The sequence below is a fragment of the Anomalospiza imberbis genome, chromosome 5, assembly GCF_031753505.1.
Source record: "Anomalospiza imberbis isolate Cuckoo-Finch-1a 21T00152 chromosome 5, ASM3175350v1, whole genome shotgun sequence".
Taxonomy (NCBI): domain Eukaryota; kingdom Metazoa; phylum Chordata; class Aves; order Passeriformes; family Viduidae; genus Anomalospiza; species Anomalospiza imberbis.
In genome coordinates, this window is record NC_089685.1 from 51766585 (window position 1) to 51784479 (window position 17895).

A 17895-nucleotide genomic window follows, 5' to 3' on the forward strand; every position below is an offset into this window, starting at 1 on the left:
CACACTGTAGTTCGCTGTTGTGTTTCTTTTTTTATCTGATTTTTTTGTTTTTTCCTGAGGCAGCTGGCCAGGGTTAATGAATCTGAAGGAGAAAGAGGTGTTTCCAGGAACCGAGCTTTTGTGCCTTTAGCAGGGAAAACAAATGTTCCTGCAGCGCTGCTGGAGGGAGCGTGGCCAGCGCAGCCACTGCTTGTTTGGCTTGACAACCGGTGTCCAGGGAGAGAGGCGGTGTGCTGGCTCTGTCCCAGCCATGGGGTGGCAGCAGGACCAGGACAGTGACTGTCCCCTGTGCTGGGCACTGCTGGGGCCACTCTTGGAGTCCTGTGTCCAGTTCTGGGCCTGGCACTGCAAGATGGACATGGAGGGGCTGGAGCGTGTCCAGAGGAGGGAACGGAGCTGGGCAAGGGGCTGGAGCACAAGTCTGAAGAAGGGAAGCCAAGGGAGCTGGGAAAGAGGCTCAGCCTAGAGGAAAAGGAAGCTTGGGGGGATCTTCTGGCTCTCTACGACTCCCTGACAGGAGGGGGCAGCCAAGGGAAGTCAGGATCTGATCCCAAGGAACAGGGACAGGACAAGAGGAATGGCCTCAAGCTGTGCTGGGAAGGGTCAGGTTGGACATCAGCAGGAATTTCATCACAAAAGGTTTGTCAAGGAAGGAGCTGCCCAGGGAAGTTTGGAGTCCCCATCCCTGGAGGTATCCAAGGAAGGCCTGGACGTGGCACTCAGTGCTCTGGGCTGGGTGACAAGGGGGGGATCGGGCACAGCTTGGACTTGATGATCTTGGAGGTCTTTTCCAACCTGAATGTTTCTGGGATTCTGTTATTTGAGCCATAGGGTAGACACAGAATAAGGGGGGTGAAGGGACAACAGGCAGAAGTCCATGGGAAACTGAATTGCATAAATTTATCCTGTGGGATATTCATAATTAATTGATAATGAATTTATCTACCCCTCCCCAGCTGTGCATCTCACTCTTCTCAGTGCTCTGTTAAGTCATAGGAATGTGAAAAGAAGTTGACTAAAACATGATTGCAAGTAATTGAAACAAGCAGGTTTTCCATTTTCAGTTTATTTATTTATCGAAGTGAAAAGAATAAATTCTTCCCTGAAATCCTAATGGCTAGAAGTGTGAGTTTTACTGACTCTTATTGTGGGATAATTTTTCAAATTAATGCTTTGGTACCAAATGCGATGAGATGCACTCAGACTCTGGTGACACTTAATTGTCACCACTGTATTTGTCCCAGCTTCATGGCAATCTCTCTACTCAAAGTTGCATTTATATATATATTTATGCCAATATATTTATTGCCATGCCAAGCAGTGTGAAATGAGCAAGTAGTTATTTATATCTGAATGTGTGATAGTCTAAATCAAAGTGTGAAATAAGTGTGTGTGAAGAAGGACCAATGGTCAGATCATTTCTGAGAACCTCAAATTTAAAATACAGTTACTCTAGGATTATGCTGGAGGTGAACAGTGAACTGTGTGGAGTGAGATTTTATAACAGAAAAGAGAACTCTTTGCTATTTTGTCTTGTGAATTAGATGCTTCCAAATGCCAGGCATGTCCTAAAATACATTTTCCAGTATTTCTTAAAATATATGAAGTTGTAGCATCTACTTTCTTAGGATATCTGCCTGTTATTCAATTTCTACATTAAACCAAAAGATTTTAATACTCTTATTTTGAGGCTGTGTTTGGGAATGTCTAGAAAAAAAAAAAAAAACACATTAATTTTAAGATCTTATCATAAAAAATAGAAGAAAAAGAATGAGTCCAGAATGTGCATTACTATTCTGGGGCCTTCATTGGGTGTCTAGGGAGTCTAAAATCTTAATTGAGGGATCACATTGGAAGGGCAGAGTTACAGAGTGATGGAACTGCCAAACTGTATTAAAATTATACTGACATTTGTTTTCCTCTCCCTTATTGCACACGTGAAATCCAATGGCAAAAAGGAAAAATCGAAGAAAGGAAAGGAAGCGAAGCTGAAAGGTACTGTGCACTTCATTTAGAGGGAGTGTGGTGGACAAATGGTTAATTTTAAATAAATGGGCAGAAGGTAATGCCCTGAACTAGATGTGAATTGCTATCTCTGTTTCACAAATGGAAATGGTTCTTCCCTCTTTCCTGGTGTGGGCCAGACTCCCTGTTCCTTGATGCTGCGTGTCACTTCCCTATCAGAGCAATACTCTCTTATGTAGTTATTCCTACAGCAGCTGGGAAGTTAGGAAGAATTAACTTGCCGTTAATCCATCCTGGCAGAGGCTTGGGCATGCTGTGACTGCCAGTAAGTGACTGCTAATCACGGGTAAGCTTCTGTGGTGGGAGTAGAAGCTCAAGTGGGCACAGGCAGATTTGGGAACTGCTGCTGCTCTTGCCTCAGTGCAGCACACGCTTGAAATTATTTACTTGGAGGTGATGACATCAAGTCTGTGTTTGGGAACATCTGGATTGAGGCACAGGCTGTGCCGTCTTAGGCTGAAGGCTTAGATGTTGAATCAGTTTTACTTTTCACATTCTCGATAATTTTCTAGTCCCTATGGCAGCAAAGAGAAGCCAGAGATGTGGAGTAGCAGATCCTGAAGTGGATTTCAATGAACAAACAGCTGTAAAATTGAAATTGTAGGAAACTAGTGGTTGTAGGAAAGAAGAAGAGGAATTTGGGATTAAAGCATTGAGTTTCACTCAAGACTTTGGGTGAAGAACCTGTGTCTATTGAAGCTGTAGATGGAGAGAGCACTCCTGCTGCTGCACTTGCTGGTCCTTGTTTCCACTTTTATCCTCACAGGCTGATGGGGCGGTGCCAGAGACAGTGTGTTTTTGTAGTATTCAAATTAATTTGGATCAATCTTCATATGCGAGATTTCTGTGCAGTGAAAGATAAACATTTATGTTGCTCATTTTATAGTGTTTTTTACCATTACAGGTGGTAATGAAATAATTTCTTAGATTTTATTTAGGAAAGCATAGTTATGCCCTTGATCTCTTTCCCAATCCTCAGCTGAAGCCCTATTACAAGCTGAGCAAGAAGAAGCAGAAAGACTTGAAAGGGAGAGACTGTATCGAGAGCACCTGGAAAAGCTTGAGGCAAAGGTTAGTCTTTTCCTCAATGAAAAATTCTAATCCTATGTCTAAACTTGAGACAAGGCCTGCAAAACACCAGTAATTTATAGGAATTAATTTCCTTATGTACTTAGTGTTGGGAACAATATTGAGGAAATTTTCCAGTTTTGATAAATTTAAATACATTACCTTTTGTCATATGTGTTTCTTAAGTTTGGTTAAATGCCTTTTTTTTTCCCATTTCCACTGTGCTTTCAATTGAATGTATCTTTCATATTCCCCATGAGGGTGTTTGGTACAAATTCCTTAATTGGTTCCCTGTTCAGGCAGATACAGTGATTTGTATATATATGTGTGTGTATTAGACTATGTGTATTTCTTTTTCTGAACAGTCTGGCATTCAGAACAAAAATTGATTGATGAGAGACAACTATATTTGTGTTTAAAAGGAAAAAAAAAGATTTACAACAAAATATTTTTTTTAAAGAGTCACTCTTGTCTACTCCTCTTGTACTTCACAGAATATTTTTTTCCTCCTAGGGAGAAAATGACCTTAAAATAGTAGAAACTAAAAGGGAAAAAAATAAAACAATCTTGCACGTTTTTTCCAAATTACGATTACATGTTTTAGCATCTCTCATTAGAGCTGGCTCCAGGATGCTGATATGGAAACTGTTGAAGTGAGAGGTTGCAATCATATGTCACATTATGTTTATCATATGGCTCAGCAGCTACTGTGATGACAATAACATTGTAAACTACTGCAGCCTTCTCAATTGGATGTTTCATTAAAAAAGCAAGTTTTCAGTGTTTGGATTTGTTTAAATAATAACTAATTCAAATATCTCCAATTCGTTTCTTCTATGTAAAATATTTGTAAGAAATGAGCCAAATATTTGACTTTGTTTGATATATGTATTTTTTAACAGTATCAAGGAGAGAGGGAGTCTGAACTAGCAGAACTTAATTCACTGGAACAGAAGTTTCTTTCTGCACAGCAGTGGAAAATGGATTACAGAGAACAAGCCAAGGTAAGCTTTCTTGCCAAAATCTTCCCAGAGGTTTGGCAAGGAAGAGAATCCAGGAGCTTCCAGTTCTTGAATGTATGTGTGTGCTCTGACAGCATTTCAGATTCCATCTCAAAGCACTGACAGGCCATGCTCACTCTATCCTCTTTACTTTGGAGCACACAGAAAAGACATGTGGGCAAAGAGGAGCCTGATTGGTGATCAAAGTATCAATGCCCCACACCTTACCCCAACAGTCACAAGGAAATTCTGATTTCAGATATTCTGGTACCTGTTCTTCCTCTTTTATTTCTTTAATTCATTCTGCTTTTAACCATTTCACCAAAAAAGTTCTGCCAGGGCTTAAAAAGAAATTCTGTAGAACATTTGTTTCAGTGGCTCCTTGATATCACAGGTCATCATTCAGAGAGAGAGGGTTGCCAGATTTTTGAAGGATGTGGCACAAACCCAGGTCAGGGCTGGAAACGTCTGAAAAGGCAGCTAGAAGTTGATGTCTGCAGTTTAGAGTGACATCCATGGTGGTTGAATCATCACCCAATGGCATTGTGTATCTGTCAAGTTCAATTTTGAAGTGGTAAGGTGTGGAAATACAGTAGATTTCACTCTTGAGAATCTTACAGACACATCACTCAGTAACAGTCTGATAATGACATTATCATATATATATATATATATATAGTCAGGTAAGGAAGCAAAGGTGTAATGCCCTACAGGCTTCTGGACACAAGGATTTTGTCTTGTATATTGCTTAATCCTGTTAAAGTCTCTGCAGAGCAACTTCACAATCATAGGATAACCCATGTTAGAGAAGACTTCTGAAATTCCTGCAGTTCAGCCTCCTGCCCCAAGCAGGGCAAAGTCTGAAGTTAAATCAAGGTGCTCAGTTGGGTTTTGAAATATTTAGAAGTTGGAGGTACCACAGCATCTTTGACAGCTGTACCACTCTCACTATAACCATTTTTCTCTGAATGCAATTGGCATTTCCCTGTTACGGCTTGTGATCATTGCCAGCTGTTGTTTGTGGATATTTTTAACAAACTAAAACTATTGATTTTAAAATAGGTCTGATAAAACACTGGTAGATTATGGGAAATACCAGAGTTTCTTTTAATCTGTTGTTAAGATTATTTAGGATAAAATAAATACATAATACCAAATAATGAGTTTCCACATCTATTTGTGAACAATTTCAGTTCAGATGAAGACATGCATTTACAACTTACCATGAAATTTATCCTTTTTCTTGAAAAAAGTGCTGTTACTTCTAAGAATGTGATGATAAAAGGGAAGCTCTTTTTTAAGTGCAAAGATGTAAAAAAAGATGTCTTACTGCTGAAAATTGATCAGTCTTCTATGCAGGAGTTTCCAGTGCACTCAGCACTCCCCTATTGTTGCTTCCTTTGAAGTCAGTGGGAGTGCTGGTGGAAGTGGTTGGGAATGCAATCCTATAAATGCTTTTGCTATAAAAGATACATTTTCTTTGCAATGCAATTTTCAGTAACATGGGGTTATTAATCTTCACAGCAAACAGGGGGGCAATGTTTTTTAATATCCTATTCTATGGATGAAAACAATTCCATTATGGGTGATAAATTGATCCCATGAGCCAGTGTTAGGCTTATGTTTGGCATTAAGTGGGTTTAGTCTGCCACTGATTTTTTCTTTCCACCTTTTATAAGAATGAGCAAGAATTGATTTGAAAATAAAATTATTTTTTTAAAAAAACCCTAATGCAGGATTTCACATTCCTACCAAAGGTTTTTTCTTTCCACCTCTTATAAGAATGAGCAAGAATTGATTTGAAAATAAAATTATTTTTTTAAAAAAACCCTAATGCAGGATTTCACATTCCTACCAAAGGTTTCTGCATCAGGAGAATTGATGCTGGTAAAGGAGAGGAAATCTCCTTCAGAGGCAGAGAAGGGAGGAGTAAAAATGTTGCAGTAGAGGCTCTTAATCAATTTTATTGCCAGTGCAGGAATTTTCAGTTTTCTTGGCAGAATCTGATCTGAGACCCACCTGCCTCTTCCACCTGCACCTTCCTCATTTCTGTTCTCAGTCATTTTATTCTTCCAGCCCCTCCCTTGTGGCAAGTACTAAATTCATTGCTTTTGTGGAACAGAGCAGAGCCCACTGATAAATAGGTATAAGCTAGTGTGAGATGGGCAGGAGCATCTTAACACATTAATATCAAAACAAACCTTTTTTTCCTGGCATAGGGATAATAAAGAAGGTGGTGTCAGAATCCTGTTTAGATGCAGGTGTGAATTTGCCACTATAATGTATTTGTCTTTCAGAATCCTCCTTTTTCTTGTAATAGCAGTGTGCAGCACACCTGTATCCACTTTTCTCTGAACTCTTCTGCAGTGGGAGCACTACCTCAGCTGTGATGGGACTCCTGACCCCACTGTACCTCAGGAAATCAACACTTTCATGAGCTTGTGGCGTGATGACCAAGATGAAGACGTTCAGCTTGTCATGGAGAAGGAGCAAGTGGTGCTAAATGTAAGTGTTAAAATGGTGTATTTCAGTTTAAGTTTAACATTTCCTTAACACCCCCCTCTAACTCTATATTCCCTTTTTTCATGGCCAAGTGACTGAAAGACCTTCAACACCTAGAAGTTTTTCTTCAATTTTTCTATTTTTCTTTAATTACAGATTTGTTGTTAACCCTGAAGAAGATGTGTATTGACTTTCAATATGCATTTAAGGGATTTGTGTGCTGTGTTTCTACACTGAGGTCTAGCATTCCAACACCCATATTCCCTTCCACTTTAAACCAGAGCATACAAGCTCATGTCAGATATAAATGCTTTGGTGGACAACAGCCTCATTTTCTAACACTCGAGCCAGTAAAATGTCAGCAAAAGTTCCCAGAATTGATTTTTACCAACAGAAGTCACCAGCCACTGATAGCTTGTGAAGCAATTTTAAGCAATCTGTGCCTGCTCTGCAAATTTAGGATTTTATTTTCATTTATGCTGACTTTATGGTGTTTTTCAGAAAGTTAAATGGTGTCTTCTATAAATTGGGGGGGAAAGTTGCATGTGTAATACAGGTTTCATTGGGTTGGTTTGATTCTGAGTTAGATTTCTTATCTGTCTGGTAAAAAAAAGAAGTTATTTTTGTGACCAAAATCTGTTTAGGTGCAAAGGAAGTAGGTTTGCCTCATTTTTTATGACAGAACACACCATATGTTAAGGATGGTGTCAAAACAGATACTTTTCCCATGTAAATGTCTTCTAGTTGATTGAGAAGTTGGAGTTCCTTCTGTTGGAGGCATCACCAGAAGAGATCACAGACAAACAACGAGACCAGTACCAGGAAGTTATTCTGCAATTGCAGGATCTGCTTCATCAGAAGTACAATGATGCTACACAGAACCTGCTCAAAGTGAGTGAGATCTGCTGCTTCAAAGCTGTGATATGTGCACATAAGTTAACTCCAAGTGTCCCTTAATGGTGGTTGGCTCTGATTGGTCCTGAACTGGCACAGAGATCAGTCTGTGAGTTTCCAAAGCATGTTTGTAGCACTCACCAGACTTTGTAATTGTTCAAAACCCCTGAAAATCTGAACTTTACAGTGGAAAATCCCACCGTTAAGTCAGACAAGAATAAACTGCTGGGAAATTTTGTGAGATTTGGGGATGATGAAAACAAGAGGTGCTGTATGAAATTTGTTGACTATGCAAAAAAATGTAGATGTGAAAAGTAACTCATAAGTTTGCCTTGTACACAATTCTTTAATACAAGTTCATGTAATTAAAATATTTTTGAAACTAAGATCTTGGGAAAGGTGAAGAGTACTCAAACAAGAAAATGAAATTGTGCTGGAGAGTCAGTTTTTTGAGCTGCATGTGTAGGTAGTGACCTTGCTATTTCAGGAACATTAAATATATATAAAAAGTATGTTTAGCAAAAGAATATTAGCGAAATAGTGAACCAGTTGTATGTGCACTGTCAGAAGCCCCTGCAAAATAAGAAATGCTAAATTCTTGTTTACTGAATTTAGGATTAAGCTCCCAATATAATTATTATTTCACAGATTTGATGTTACCTAAATGATAAAATAATCTGTGCAGCGACTCTGGAGTAGGAGTCCATTATTGCTCAGTAAATCCTTTTTTTGTTTGTTTTTTATAATTTATCCTGAGAATTACGGAAGTAATGGAAGAACCCTTATTTGGCAGTACTTGGCTCACAGAATTGATGAAGTCAGAGGCAAAAAAACAATGTAGCTCAAATTTTAAGCAATAGATTTGAGTTTATAACTGTTGTGCTTTAATATGTAAATACATCACAGCTGGGCTTGGTCTGCTATATTTGCATTCTTACATGTATTTTTTAATTTATTTATTCAAATAAATGTAGGTAAATCAAAGTAAAATATATAACAAATAATTTAATTGGCTTTTTTCTTTGTAGATAGCTAGTATGTATGAAGATTCTGAAACTGGGAATATGCACACAGTCCTAAAGGATGAAAACATTACTTTCTGTATTTGGGTCAATCTGAAGAAGAAAGCAAGGTACAGCACACTGAAATTATTAATTTGAAATGAGGCCTGGCCTTGTTGAGTAAACACCAAGAATCGATTTCTCATAATTTTTTTTTTGTTGAGTAGCATCCATTCTGCAGACTCTCACTACTGGCTGTTGCTAATGAATGGTTTAGAGATATATAAATTTCTTTCTTAAAATGCAGCAGCGGAACCCTGTCACTGCCAGAGCAAATTTGGAAGAAGAACAATAAAGCTCATGCAGAGAATTGAAATTTCTCTGGAAGCGGTGTTTCTTGCTGATGCATTTAATATTTTCTAAGTTCCTCCACTTGCTTGCAAAGCAGTGAATGATGCTTTGTGCTCAGTTAGAGAAAATATTTTAGAGCCTGGGATGCACGATCATTTCTGATTCTAAGTTTTGTGTTTTTATTGGATTACCATTTAAATGGTACATTTTCAGAATGAGATTTTTGAGCAGACTTCTTACTCCCACTCATAAACGCAAGGAGTAAGTTATTAAAAGGACTTCAGCTTGACTAAGGACCTGTTGCTGTGAGTTTTGTTAAGAGAAGTAGAAGGGTGAGTGCTGAGCAATGTCAAACTGACCTGCAGGAAGAGTCCACATGGGTTAAGTGTTAAAGCCTTTTGGCCAGCAGAGAGATGCACTTAAAATATTCAACCAACAATTAAAAGCTAAGTGTTGCTTTACTGGGAAATTTTTAGAACTTGTGACCAGCTTATCTTATCCAAAAATAAGTATTATGTGAATTATTTGGAAGGTGCTGAGGGTGATGTAACACAGCTGTGCAGAGATTTTCCCAGAGTTTTACTAGGAATGTAGTTTTTAGAAGAGCTGCCATCTGCTCCTGCCTTATTGTCATCCTGTCAAGACTTATTTTTGAAACTTCTGATCCCCTTGATGCAGTTGTGGCTTTGCTGGAAGGTCTTACAGACAGCTTGCCAGCACGAGCACTGTGACATCCCACAGCATTTCTCAGACGCTGCAAAAAAATCCCAAAAGAGATTTGACCATTTGTGAGGAAACACCAAATGAAGTGCAGCCAGTCTTACCAGGCCTGTTGCTGTTGTCACTGCCCTTGCCAGGTTCAAGAACCACGTGTTCCAGGAGGCAGGGCATGGCTTTGAGCTGCCCAAGTCCCTGGCTCTGAGCAGCGTGGCCGTTCGCGTGCTGCACACCCGCTACGACCACGTGTCTCCCCTGTGGGTGCAGTGCCAAGGGCTGCCAAGGCAGGAGGCCTCAGACAGCATGGAGTTAGCTGAGCATCTGGAAGACACTGGGCAAGGACCAGGAGAAGAGGAGGAGAAAGGCAGGGAAGAACCCAGCGTGCCTGCTGCAGGAGAAACAGGTTCTAAGGGGAGAAAGGTGGGTAAAAACCTCCTCAAAGGATACTCTACACTGCTCTTGTAAACTTGAGGCTCAGTCACAGTGTCCTGTGCAGGACAGCCAAATCCTTAGATGTTTCATAGGAAAAGGCAACTTGTGTCAACAGTGCCATAGATCTTTTCAAGGGAATGCAAAGATGGAAAGTAGAAAGGGAAGTTTGGACAGAGTGTGCAATTGGCATTTGGTTGGTGGTTAAAGAGAAGGATCAAGCAAGAAGTGCCATTGCAATATATTTCTATAAATCTCTGGCATATGTACAGATGAATGGATTCTGCTTCTGCAAAACTAACAGCCCCACAAAATCCCTGCAGGAATCCAATTTTAGGGAAATTTGCAGCATGCAGAGTAAGATTGAGAGTTCAGCAGGTGCTGGCTGTTCCGTGTCTGTGTGCTGACCCTTTGCTGTTAGAGCCTTTTCAAATACGATTTCTGGCTGCCTGTCCTCTTCCTCAGCTCTCTTCCATGGAATATGTTGGCTTTAGGTGTGATGGAGGTTGCTTGGTTTTGTGTTGTCCATACTGCAGTTTGGGGTTTTCACTCTGTGTCACCTGTGACTTTCAGATAAATGTCCTGTGTTCTCTACCTAAAATTTCTGCAGAAATAACTGACAAAGCATCAAGTTTTAGGCCTTCTTACTGTGTTTGGAGCAATTCCACAGGATATTCTGAGTGAAAGGGACCCACAAGGATCCTTGAGTCCAGCGCTTCAGTGAATAAATTCTCAGATCCATACAGGGATCAAACAGGGATTGAACCTCTGTTCATGATCATGGCTTTTCTCCTTTGCAGTTCCCAACACCTTTGTAATGAATCAGTGCTTGAAATCCTGCTTCTCTTGGTTCCTTTTTTTCTTTTTTGTATGACAAATCTTATCTTTTGGCACTTTTCACCTACATTTCTCAGACTTCTTCAAGCTGCTTCATTTTTTTCCCTCTCTTTTTCTTTCCCAGGTCTTGGCGCTCTCATTTTGTGAATTTTCCCTCTGAAGGCTCCACTTCTCTCAGCTTCTGTCCCCTCACCTCCTGTCCTGTTTGAGCAGATGTGTGTTCTTCCCACGTGCTGGCAGGCACAGCCAGGGCACAGAAGGTGCTGTGCCTCCAGAGGAGTCTGCTGTGGCGTGGATGAATCCTCCTGTCTGGGTTGGATATTTGTCTGGAAATCCAGGGGAATGTTTCTCAGCATCCTCCTGTCTGGCTGTGCCTTGAGCTCCCCCACATTCCTGTGTGTAAATACAGTGAAATACAGTGTGAAAGGGAATAAATATCATGGGCCAGGCAAAGGCCAAAGCTGCAGGTGTGGTTCTGGCACAGTTTCAGTGTTGGTTTGGATTCAGCCTTGACTTGCATTTTACTTTGTGCCACTCTGCTGGCTGTAAAATCAGCAAAACCAAAACCTGAGTGCACACTCTGCTGAAAAAGTGTTGGGTGCTTGTTTGGCACTCAGGGAGCTCAAGATGGAATTTGCTGTGGAAATGAAGTAATTACTTTGTCTCTATAAATCCAGTTCCAAATTAGAGACTACCCTTAATCAAAGTATTTTTGATTGCTAGGTACAAATTATTTCTCTTAAAACCTTGACCCTGTAGCAAGATAGGTACAAATGTTTCTGTATCCCTTCTCCTTGGGCCTCCTTGAAGGAGGTGATACCTTCTTCTTCATAGTGTTTGTCTCTGACTGATGGAAAAATGTCTCTTGCTTTTTGTCTAGGACAGTGCTGCCTCACTGAAAGAAAACAGCAATAACACAGATGACATAAAAGAAACAGAGGAGGAAACTGAGAAGAATTCGGACATTTTGGATGTGCCATCACAAGGTATTTGGTTATTTTTTATATGCAACATTACAAAAGTACTTAGACTAAGTATTTTATGTGTTAAAAATTGTTCCCTGTGAGTGTAGGGAGGCACAAGCTGCCCACAGAAGCTGTGGCTGCTCATCCCTGGCAGTGTCCAAGGCCAGGCTGGATGGGGCTCTGAGCAACCTGGGATAGTGGAAGGTGTCCAGGGGGCTGAAACTGGACTCTAAGGTCCCTTCCAACCCAGGCCATTCCATGATCCATGGAAACACTGCAGTATCTCCATGTCAATGGAGCAAAGTTTATAAATATAGGGATGTTTTGATAACACTTGAGTTTTGTTGACATTTCTATTAATGATTGTTAAATCATGTGGGGAGATAGCAGGACAGATAGTAAAATGGAGTTTGTCCCCACACTTATTTTTATTTCTCTATTATTTATGCTTATGTACATGTTTATCATGTTTATATAGATATGTGTATTTTTATACATTGTTTATGGGTGAGACACACCATCTTTATGAATCTGCCAGGCTCTGGGGAGATTTAATTCCTCAGAAAATGACGATACCAATGCATATCATGGTAGGCATTGGTGTAGTGTGGGGTGTTGCTGATTGTTACCTGAATGGGTGCTTAAAGTGAGAGGGCCTAATTCTAGGAAATAAAACTCTTTTGTCTGTCCCACATAAGTTACAAATGCCTCCAGTGTTGTGGTGTTGTCCTTTGGTTTAATGAGAGTGAGTTTTCTTGTGGTACTGACTTAAATAAAACAAATGCAAAGAACTATTAGCATATTCAGCTCCATTTTACAGCCCTTTTCTTCTGGTAACAAACCAAACCCCACCCCACAACACTCTGGACTGAGCACAGTCCAGAGAACCAGTTGTCAGACTAGACCCTAAAAGCAAGGTTTTCAAGAGAATATCAAGGACTTGGGCCTCATGTGGAAGAATTCGTATTTTATTTCTGTCAGGCTTTGAAAAACTCTACCACAGTATTAGGTGAAGTGGATGTGCACAGATACCAATTATACCTGAGTGTTTTCCAGCTTGTTAATCTGTTTTAATAAGGAAAGAAAGAAAAAACTGCTTTTTCTGGCACACTCCTGATTTGCAAACTCTTTCAATTACTTTTGAGAACAGCAGTGAAAAGATGCTCAGTTACCTTAAGTTCAAAACATGGAGCCAGGTAAATGAGGGTTAAAAGCCAGAAATGCAACAACACAGAGGAGTGACAGTTTCTCTGGATTTACCCTTATTGTGCCACTGTTAAGGAGATAAATTACCTTGGGACAACAAATAGCTTCTTTAAAAGATACTTAAATACTTTTGTATTATTATTTCAAAAAACAAGTTAAAGTGTAAGCTACCACTGTAAAATGCAGGAAAATGTTTTTTACTTCTGGTAAGTTTGTTCAGAATAACTGTAAAAGGACATTCTGGTGATGTGTGATACAGAGTAAAACCTCTGCAGAATGTAACTAAATCTGACATAAAATTAATGCCATTTTCACTTTTTTTTTTAAGCTTGAAGACAATTTATAGAGAGTGTTCTCATTTTTTGATATGGTCTTATTCTCTCAGAGCAAATTTTATAACAATTACAGTAGCTGTTTTTAGAGTATTGAACACTTTTTTCTTGATTCCTGTCAACAATAACTCCTCTCCTCCTGTCCCATCCCTTCTGATGTTTTATGTGGGCTGGTTTGGCTTTTTGAAAGAAAATATTTTTGGCCTCTTTTTCCACAGTGTTTCTGCCTTTTACTAATATTTTCCAACTAATTAAACCTTAAGTTCATACATTTGTGATATATACATAATTATGTATAGAAAAAAAAAGGAATTATATTTGTTGTCTGAAAATTGTTTCATGTTAAATCCTCTTGCTTTTCCTAATTACCATGTTTTTCACCTTCAGCCCATGACTTCTTAGTGCCTTATTTTTATATATCTCTTTATTTGCTTCATTTCTTTTCATATCAATACAATCTTACTAAACCTCTCCAGAATCCACTGTTTAATTGTGTTTGTGGAATTCTTCTGTGGGTAATACCGGACTCCTTTTGTCAGTGAAACCTTGTTCCCATAGAAAGCGTTTGGACCTGGCTACCAGTGCCGAAGCTCAGCCCCAAGCGCAGGAGCGCTTTCCACTGCCCAGCCCTGCCCGTCGCCCCTTTCCGAGAGCGCTGAGCAGCGCCAGCAGATGGGGCTGAAACGCTGCAGAGCGAAGCGCTCCCAGCGCTCAGGGAGGAGCGGGAGCGGGGAACGTCGGTGAGTCCGAGCGCCCGGCTCACGCTGCTGTCTGGTGAACTTTGCAGAAGAGGAGGCCCTGCTGCAGGAGGAGCCGGGAGGCAGAGAAGAGGCACCAAAAGCCGTGGATGTGCAGCAGCTGGTGCCCGTGGGGGGCGTGTACCACATCTCTGCCCTGCAGCTGCCGCCCCAGGCCCAGGACGTCGGGGACTGGAGCATGGTGGAGGTGAGGGAGGACAGGGGTCAGCCCCTGGTGCCCCTGAGGAGCTGCTCCCGAGGTTTGTCACTGCTGTCACATGCACCGCACACGACTTCCTGAGCAGCAGACTACCCAGGCAAGGTTTGCAAGTCATCAGTTTCTCATTTGTGAAGGGTAAAAGCACAGTGGTACCAAAAATCTCTGCTGGTCCGCTCCAGGCTCTGCAGGCTGGTTGAGGACTGTGGTCACTGGCTTCCTCTAGCACTGACCTAGCCCACAGCTGCACTGTGAAGCTGGAAACCTTTAATGAGCCAAGTTCCCAAAAAGCCAGACTCGGAGGGCAGGACTGTGGGCAGGGGAGAGGCCCAGGCTGTTCATTCCCAGCCCCTGTGGCCTCTCCTCCCCCTGCCACGGTGGGGACAGAGTGGAATTACAGCTGCCTTTGCCTCCCCTGCTCCTGCTTCCTGAGGCTGCGGCTCTGTGAGAAGTGGCTGTGCCCGCGCTGTGGCCCTGCCTGAGGGTGCCTGCAGCAGCACAGGAAGGGTTCCAAGACCTCGTGGTAGCCACTCCTCCACTGCCTTCAAACGTGTACTTGGAAACGTGCAATATTAGCAAGCCATTTTAAATGGGGCATTAAAAAGCTTTGCAGTGGTTAGATGAACTCAAAGGAAAAAAACCTGCACTTTCTGATGTACCCCTTACCTGTCCTTGTCCTCTCTTGCCAAAGCTGCTGGATGTTGGATTGGAGGTGTATCCCTATTCCCCAGGAGAGGCTGAAGATGGCACACAGGAGGCAGTACAGATAACCCTGAGGCTCCCTGATAATGTCATTTATTTTAAAGGGCCTGTGCTAGCCCGATGGGATCCTGCAGGTATGAACTTGGAACATAAACTTATTTTAAATTTCAATAGTGGAATTTATACCCGAGTTGGATTGTTGTTCAAATCCAGCCGTAAAGATAAGGACCAAGTTGGAACCCAGAAATAGTTTGGGGATGTCAATGTTAATTGATCTGGGGATTTTAAAGGTTGTTTTTATTATTACTTTTTTGGTATTGTTTTACTTCAGCATTACTAGCAGAAGCCTTCCATGTACAACTTTCTATCCTCTTTGTCCAGGCCAGCAGTGGAGAACTGATGGCATCAGCAAGATAACCTATGAAGCAGAAGAAAAGAGCATCACCTTTAGCATGAGTGCCTTTTATACAGTAGCCCTTCTCCAGGATGCTCACCTGAACCTGCCCTATCAGGCCTGGGAATTTCACCCTGCTGGTGTGGATGAAGGACTCTTCACAGTGACTGCAGTCTTTGCAACCATTCAGATACAAATTAAGGTACTGTCAATCATCTTTTAATCAAACATTTGCAGTTAAAAATCCCCATCATTATTACTGTGTCCCTGATTAAGAGTTTGGGATGCTTCCACAAGAGCAATTTGAATCTCTCTTCCTTTCCAAGCACTGCACTGGTTATTTAATTTCAGTTATTTACTATGAGACAGCATCTGTGCATTTGCTCTGCAAAGTTTCAGTCAGTGCTTTGCTGCTGGTTTTGCCTTGCTGCGTTCAATCCCATTCCACTGTTAGAGAGCTGAAAAGTGTTCCTCTCTCCTCCCAGCTCTACCAAGAGAAACACAGGGATCTCTAGCAGCCTGCTACTAATGCCCCTTGTTTCTTCTCAAAGTTCAAAGCTGCTTGTGATGATCCATCTGTTCATTGGTGCACACATCAGTACACCGGTGTCATTTCTGATTCCTACACAAAGCTGGCTTTCTTAGGATCTGTAAATGAAAGGTCACAGCCCAGAGTAGCAGATGATTTATAATATCATACCCAGCATAGCAGAAATACCAATATTTGAAGCCTAAACCAGAAAGGAGCTTCCATGACCAGTAAGTTGCTTTCACTGGTTTGTACAACAGGATAATCAGTGTATGTTGTCCTCAGTAGTGGTGGAAGAGGAAGAGGTGCTTTCCCATATCACAGGAAAATGGATGAGTCCTTTTGCCCTCAGAGCAGCTTTGAAAAGAGCTGGAGTGAACATTTTCCCAGCAGAGTACTCTCCCAAGTACGTCCCTGTGCCCAGGAAGGTGAGTGCCAGAGTTCCCTGGGGGTTTTCCTGTTTTTCACTCAGGTCACCCTTTCCTGCACTGGGAGCTGCTGTGCTGCCAGCTGAGCCAGGGACTGAGTAAAGCAGGCCCTGGCACTGCTGTAACACCAGGAATCAGAGATCTGTGTGTCTGATTTGTACTGTGCACTGCAGGCTGCCCTGGCAGAAGTGAAGGCCTATCAACAGATGGCTCTGCTTGCAGCTGCTTTTGCTTTTGCTCACAGCAAGTGGAATGGAGAAGCAGGGCCAGAGCAAGTCGTGTTCAAGGTTTGTGGAGTCCCACCAAAGTCCCAGAGCAGACCAGCACTGACCCCTTCCCCAGTCAGGAACAATTAACTCACCCGTGCTGGCTTCAGCCCCTGCCTCAGGTCAGTGTCACAGACTGCACCTGGGAGCTCTCAGGGGACACAAGTCACAGCAACAAAGACACTTGCTAAGGAAAATGGAGCTGGTACGCCACCAAGGGAGGCTTTAGCCTTAGCCAGACCTGGAGTGACAGAGCTTCACGCTCTCAGAGGCCCCTTGAAAATCAATCTGCTCTGCCAGCTTTGGAAAGAACAGCTGGGACTTCCTTCCTGCCTGTAGGGTTTCTTTTGCTCCCTGCTGCAAAGGAGGGAATAAGGAGCCTCAGTGTTGGTTTGTCTCCACCTGTGAACTAAAACACATGGTTAAAACTTCTCCCAGCCAGGCAAACGCTCCCACGTGTGGCTGGAGAAAGGTGACACACCCCACTGCTGAAGGCTGCAGTGGCTTTCTCGCTCTCAGGTGAAATGCATGTGATGCACAAATATTAGAATTTGTACTCTGACCACGGCACAGGCTTCACCTCACCGTGCATTTCTTCCTGCAACAGGTAAGGGAACATCTCACAGCAGGTCCTGCCAAAGACAGCGACTGGTCTCTTTTCATGTTCAACGGTGAGAAAGTGCAAAGCCTCAAGCTCACTGAAACCAGTGAAGCTTTTTCAGAAGAGCTGGAAGAAGAGGCTGAATTTCACTCCACGCTCTACCACATGCTCAAGGATTCTGCCAGCAGTGAAGCCATGGATAAAGTGCGAAGAGCTGGCTTCCTGTTCATTGATTCTGTGTATCAGCTGCTCCTTGCTACCAGAGTTTTAGCATACTCTTAGATACTACAGGCTTTCCTTTAAAACTTTATTATCAAAAGCTTTCAATAAAGTTACATTTCAAGTCTTAAATCCTTTTCTATTCAAAACATTGAAACAGGTTCTGAAATGCAAACATTTTATCTTTGTTCAAGCAAAATAAATTTAGTTGTAGCTAGACCACCTAGACATGTTTATTGTTAGATACATTCAAAATTGCTGTTCTATTGTAAACCTCAGTAAAACTGAAACCCTTTTAGCTACTTTTAAATATGACTTTTGACAGAATAGGAAAAAGGGTTTTTTTTTTCATTTCAAGTCATGCTTCAAGGAAAAAAACTTCATCTCCCCTCTGCAAAAAAGACCCACAACCCAACAAAACAAATCCAGACATGTGACCTTAAATAATGCCAGGTTGGAGCAGGGTGCTGACAA

At 41.6% G+C, this 17895-nt stretch overlaps 2 protein-coding genes across 3 annotated transcripts in view; both read left to right on the forward strand.

Annotated features, from left to right (window-relative positions):
* The window catches only part of FERRY3 (FERRY endosomal RAB5 effector complex subunit 3), a 360837-nt gene that overhangs the window by 175920 nt on the left and 167022 nt on the right, over nt 1–17895 (forward strand). The gene's annotated exons all lie outside the window — the stretch shown is intronic.
* LOC137474306 (dynein axonemal intermediate chain 7-like) lies at nt 625–17553 on the forward strand. Of its 2 annotated transcripts, none has more exons than XM_068190759.1 (14): nt 625–1995; nt 3005–3096; nt 3996–4097; nt 6462–6599; nt 7341–7487; nt 8519–8622; nt 9700–9979; nt 11706–11811; nt 14116–14273; nt 14974–15118; nt 15366–15580; nt 16168–16335; nt 16509–16622; nt 17209–17553. In XM_068190759.1, exons 1-14 carry the CDS (start codon nt 1875–1877, stop codon nt 17482–17484), a joined length of 2166 nt encoding a protein of 721 aa, XP_068046860.1. In that variant the 5' UTR covers nt 625–1874; the 3' UTR covers nt 17485–17553. The 2 variants fall into 2 exon arrangements, 1 of the variants encoding a protein (XP_068046860.1); XR_010999287.1 differs by having other exon boundaries at nt 627–1995; nt 16509–16806; nt 17209–17226.

Coding starts and splice junctions, on each gene's coding strand:
- LOC137474306 (XM_068190759.1), top strand. CDS start 1,875: ATGGAACTGCCAAACTGTATTAAAATTATACTGACATTTGTTTTCCTC. Junction 7,488..8,518: donor CTACACAGAACCTGCTCAAA/GTGAGTGAGATC, acceptor TTTTCTTTGTAG/ATAGCTAGTATGTATGAAGA. Junction 8,623..9,699: donor AATCTGAAGAAGAAAGCAAG/GTACAGCACACT, acceptor TGCCCTTGCCAG/GTTCAAGAACCACGTGTTCC.